General features: G+C 40.1%; 1 protein-coding gene across 1 annotated transcript in view; it reads left to right on the top strand.

Annotated features, from left to right (window-relative positions):
* EOGT (EGF domain specific O-linked N-acetylglucosamine transferase) overlaps positions 1-5,682 on the top strand; it is a 20,041-nt gene that overhangs the window by 5,654 nt on the left and 8,705 nt on the right. Inside the window, exons 7-10 of the mRNA XM_008643595.2 lie at positions 83-187; positions 1,269-1,375; positions 2,625-2,728; positions 5,228-5,320. Of these exons, the coding sequence (XP_008641817.1) occupies positions 83-187; positions 1,269-1,375; positions 2,625-2,728; positions 5,228-5,320 (409 nt within the window). The remainder of the gene's footprint in view (positions 1-82; positions 188-1,268; positions 1,376-2,624; positions 2,729-5,227; positions 5,321-5,682) is intronic.

The raw sequence follows: 5,682 nt of genomic DNA, 5'->3' as shown, positions 1-5,682 counted from the left end.
GTCTTGAGTATGTAATTGAGATTGCAGGGCACTGGTAGCCCTGTTGCACAAAAGCTGATAGACTTTTTCTAATTTGTGTTAGATTCAAAGAAGACTTTTTCCAGAAAGGAGAAATTGGCGGTCATTGCACCCTCGACGTTCAAGCGTTTTTGGCTGAAGGTCAGCGCAAGAGCCCTCTGCAGTCTTGGTAAGAATCTCTTGTCAAGGCTGCTTCCAAGTTCACTTGCTAATCGTTTTTGATTTTTGTCATTGACATTAGCAGCTGTGTGTAGGGGATTTCATACTGAGGAAAGACTTGCTTCTTTTAAGGTCAATTTGAGAGTTTATATTAGAAACCTCTGATAATTACATCTATGCAGAAAGTCTGAACCACACTGTGTGGAATTGTGTCCTGCCTCATTTGCAGCAGCAAAAGATGTGAAATCATCTTTCAATTGGAAGTTCTAACCTTCAGGTGTTTTCTGGCAAGGTGCTGGTGCTGTGCCTAATCTGTGTGTGGAAGGGGTAACTGCTTTGTGGTGAGATGTCTTGAAGCTGGCACTTGTGTGTGAGTTCACACAGTCCTTGGTGAGGATGATCTGGGTATGTGCTCACACGGCCTTCCCAGGGAGGCTGTGCTTGGAATGTGAGGTGGCCTGAGGCTTCAGGCTGAGTAGGGAGTGCAGAGCATCACAGCTTGGATGTTAGCACTTCAAAGCTGCATTGCCAGTTAATTGATGAAGGAACAGGAGCCATTAAGGCCAATGTAATAATTCCTTCTTTTGTATTTTCTTTTTCTTCCCCCATTTTGCATTGATGGTTAATTCAAGTCAAGAACTGCTGCAGAGGAGAAAGACTTTTCTCCTCTACCTGCTATTGTCATCACAACTGCTCATCCTTGTTTAGATCCAGGAATGATAAATACTGCCTCTACCTTCATTATTCCAACCAAGGCATGGAAATCTCGATTAAGTGTCTTTGGCAATGCAGATCAAGTTGGATGGACCCACAGATCCAGGCTCTGAGGTTCTTTGTTACATCCCTGCTGCCTTGATTTGGAGATCAAAGGTGCTGCTCACTCCTGAGATCAAAGGCAGTGTTTAACCTCTAGAAGCCCTGAAGAACCTTCCCATTATAATTTCAAATCATTTGAATTGTCAGACTCTATCAGTTTTCAGCAGTCTTGTTAAATGGACTGGATGGACAGTTACTAAACCTGAGACATATGAAGTACATTTGTTTAAATGTGTTGATGTCAAAGCATATTCTGTGTGATTGAATCTTTCTAGGTTTGCAGAACTCCAGACATTCACTGCATTAGACTTCAGGCCTCTAGAAGATGAGAAGTGTGACATTGTTATTGAAAAGCCAACATACTTCATGAAATTAGATGCAGGTAATCGGTATCTTTATTTTTTTTTTGTACTGCAGTAAAAAAAGTTCATATTCAACTTGCCCATCTACATTATGCCTTTGTGATTAAGTTCACTTGTAGTATGAAAAATGATGTGACTTTTTCATTCCTTTTTTTGGTGTAGTTCCAGTGATGAACTTGAAAGCTGAAATTTGAAAATCTTATAATTTCCCACACATGATTTAAAAAAAAAAATCAGAACGATTTCCTGTTGTTTGCCTTGCACAGTTGTTCTCTGGACTGTGGTTTGGCAGTGTCTGACTTTGTGCCAAAGTCTGTTCTGTACAGTCTCTGGCTGTGTTTCTGCATGACAGGTTTCATACCATGAAACACCAAGTATGGGTGTCTGTGTCCTGCAGTGTGTGCTCAGCAGCAGGATTCTGTGTGGGTTGGATGATAGGGAAGTGCTGTTCCAAGAGGGGCAGCACCCAGGCACCTTTAGGAATCTGACATTTTTTGAGCTTCACCAGCCTTTTTGTTAGTGCAGCACCGTTTGCAGCCAAGAGTTGATGGAGGAGGGTGTTGAGGATGTAGACAAACCAAGCAGCTGCAGTGGGGTGAGCTGTGTTTGAGCAGGGTGCTGCTCGTGTGCTGTGTTCTGTCCCTGTGATACACAGAAGCTGTGACCCGAATTCCTCCACTTCCCCTGCCACTGCCTCACATTTTAAGCAAAGTTGTTGCAGGGAACTGGACTGTGTTTCCTCCTTTGTGTTTCCTCCTTGTTTCATGGCAGTTTGCTGTGCACCAAGAATGAACAAGAGAGAAACAAGGAGGAATGACTTGGGCTTTGGCCTGTGTGAAAGTACAGGTTCCGTCTTGTAGTCCCACAGACGGAGTTTCCCTTAGCCTCACTAAAGGAGAACCAAGGTCTGTGCTGAAAGCCAGTTTTCATGTTTCCTTATGCCTGTCTGGGCTGTGGTAAAGCAGGAGTTCCTTTCATATCCTTCACAAAATAGCTGCAGACTGTAAAGAGAAATAGCACATGAAGCTCATCTTATTCTTTCTTTTGGCCACTCTTCTAACTCTTTTGTACTTTTCAAAATCACATTTTACCTTCTTACCTTGATTCCTCCCTTTTAGAGGTTCCCTTTTTTAGGATCTATTGGGAGGATTCAGTCAGAAGCAGGGGGAAGCTAATATAAAATACAAGATGCTAACAAGGAAAAAAGCATAAACCAATAAAAGTGGAGCAAGTAATGCCGTGTTTTGCTAACAATTCTTTCTTTCTCAGGTGTTAATATGTACCATCACTTCTGTGATTTTGTCAATCTTTACATTACCCAGCATATCAATAATTCCTTCGGTACCGATGTCAACATAGTCATGTGGGACACTGTAAGTCTGCTTTTAACCTATTTGTGTTTCTGCTTTGTAGAGACTCTCAAGGTTTTAGTAGCCAGTCCTTAGCTCTCTTGTGGGCATAGCCATGTGGAACTGATAAATTTTTGGATCCTTTTAATACAGGTACATGAGTAATAGTTAGGGAACAGATTTTCCATGATAAACCATGTGCTGTTGGAATGCTCAGCTTTGCTAATACATAGCTATGCCTTTTTTTGGTGTGACCTCAAAATAACCTGATCAGTATTTCTAACCTGTAGCATTTGAAGTTTTAACTGGTTTTTTGTAGGTTTTTTTCTCTTGGAAAATTGAAGTAGATTTGCTCAACTGTTTCTTCTATATTTAAAAAGAAATGCAGTCTTGCATATTGTTTGTAAATCAGTAATGTGCAGCCTGTAGTAAAGAAAACAGTTAAATTAAATCCTTATATATATTAAAGCAGAGTTTAATATTTAATTCCTTTGAGTAGCCTTCTTGCAGTTACTTCCCTCAACCACCTCTCACATTGCCATGATAACATATAAAAAGAGTTTTTAAGTGGGGCTGTTTCTGCTGTACTGCTGAGTTGAAACCATGACTGTGTTTAAGAGTAATATTAGTTTTATTGGACAGTATTTAAGTTGTGTAGGAGGGTATTAAACTAAAGAGAAAACAACTGGGCAATTTGTAATATGCCAGCTAATGTGTATAATCAGTTCCAGAAATAACAGTTCTTAAATATGACACTGTCCCACATCTGTTTTGTGATCAAAAAGTGCTGAGTTTTCTTTCTGAGTATTTAGTGCTAGGACAACTAAACTTCAATATAGAACTGCAAATATCCCCTGCTTGCTGTTTAATGAGAAACTGTTTGGCTAGAAGAAACTCTTTTTTCTAATTCTATTGCATTTTAAAGCTAAAATCAGTGCCGTCTGTCAGATAAGTGAGCCCTCTAGGTGTTGTACAGGGACCTGTTAATCCAGCTCTGATGGCTTTCTGAAAAGATCAGGTGTCAGATAGCATTGTAAATTGCTTTGAAAAGCAACTCTTTGTCTTATATCAATTTGCTGAATGAAATAACTCTTTCAAATGTACCATTCAAAGTAGTCTCACACTGTTATAATTTTAAATGAGCATTACCTGCTTGGGCAGCTTGAGTTCATTGCTGTGTAAAACCAGGGGATGGCACCAGTCAACTGCTGCTGAACTGTCTGTGCTCGTCAAAAGGTGGACTTGAGGCTATTATTCATTCTCTTTTTTTTCCCTTGATATAATTAGATTTGGCCATACTTCCTAGCTAATGTTCTTATTAAAGAGCAATGCCCTTAGATGTAGGTTAAACAAAGCAGAAAATTAGTAGGAATTCTGCTGGGTGTTGGTGTGCAGATCCTCTGTGAATGCAGGGAGGCAACGTTTATAAAGCAGTTTTAAGGAGAGCAGAGAGGGTTAGAAAGTGGTGCTTTCATCAGTTCTCCACTTCTAATCCGGGAGAGCAGTTCTTGTAAGACGTGGCCAGAAAGGAGTCTGGATTGTAAAATTCGTTAAAACTTAATGGTAGAGGAAGAGGAAGGCCTCTTGAACTGAAGGAAATCTGATGCCCTTTAGATTCTTTTACATTTCACCAGATATCTGTTCTCTCCTGCTATCATTTGTAGTCTTATTTTCAAATTTCTTTTTGAGAATGTTCCCACATAACTTTCCAAGCTGCCTGAGCCAGCCCCAGAGCTGAAAGGCAGCTTTAGTGAGAATCTGCACCAGGGCTACTAAGGGCACATTTAATTGCATCCAAAGAGCAGGAGGTGGTGACTCAGCCCTGGGATGTGTAGGAAACGTGACAGACTGAAGGCAGGAGCCCCTGCTGCTGGGATAATGTTGTAGGGAGTAGATGGCTCTTTAAAGGCTCCCCACAGAATGTTACTGCAAAGGGGAAAGTTTTTTACTGCTCTGTATAGAAACCTCTTAGCTGTTTCTTCCACCGAATCAGATCATTGCCTTCAATTTGTGATACGTGTGCAATATGCAAGTGGCAATCCCAAAACAGGCAAATGCAAAACAAGTTTGTTGTGACTTTTTACCTCAAGCTTCAGTGCTGCACTTGAATACCCAGATGTTTGTTTGGTTTTTTTTAATCTGAGGAGTTGAGGTTCAGACCTTCTACCATCCCTATGTTTGTGTTACTTCAAATTTCACTTGTGTTCTGTTGACTCTGGGAAAAGTAGTAAGTAATTCTCACTCCTAACTCAGAAATTCTAATCTGCTACAGGAGAAATTGTCTAGTTTTCTAATGTAGAGAAATTTTTATTAAAAATTAACAACCTGACAGGTAATTGGAGTTACCTGCCAGTGCAAACACAGAGTTTGGTGCTGTGTAATGTCTATGTTCTGTGCTAGGCTGCCTTGGGTCCCATTAACTGTGTATTAAAACTCATATGCAGAACTTGCAAATCATGAAGAGAGGTTCTAATATGCATTTATGTAATTGTTGTACCCTTGTGTTTTCTGCTTTCCTTCTAGAGCTCATATGGCTATGGTGACCTGTTCAGTGAGACATGGAAGGCATTTACTGACTATGAAATCATTCATTTGAAAACCTTTGACTCTAAAAGGGTATGGAATTCTATATTTTGTTTTAATTCATGGTCACTAGGGAGCAAATATGACAACTTCTCAAGCTGCTTGTGGTTATGGGTGTCCCAGAGGAAAGCATTAATACTTTCCATGCATGTTTAATTTGTGTAATATGAGTGTTCCACCTTAGAAACAAGAGACAGAGCTGTAACCTAATTCTGTGGTGTGTCTATCCTTTATATAGATGGACGTAACTTTTGTGTCCTTAGAGGTGGTATTTATGAATGGGTTTTGCTTCTTCAGGACTCCTGACTGAAGTTAAGGATTATCAAATGGTCTTTCTAAAGTCTTCTGATTCCTCCTGAGGTGTTTCTTTCCCCCTGTAATTATTGGCATTTCTG

Source organism: Corvus brachyrhynchos, unplaced genomic scaffold (assembly GCF_000691975.1).
Source record: "Corvus brachyrhynchos isolate BGI_N302 unplaced genomic scaffold, ASM69197v1 scaffold91, whole genome shotgun sequence".
NCBI classification, from domain to species: Eukaryota; Metazoa; Chordata; class Aves; order Passeriformes; family Corvidae; genus Corvus; species Corvus brachyrhynchos.
The sequence above is the reverse complement of the archived record's forward strand: the minus strand, read 5'-3'. Positions and strand labels throughout refer to the sequence as shown.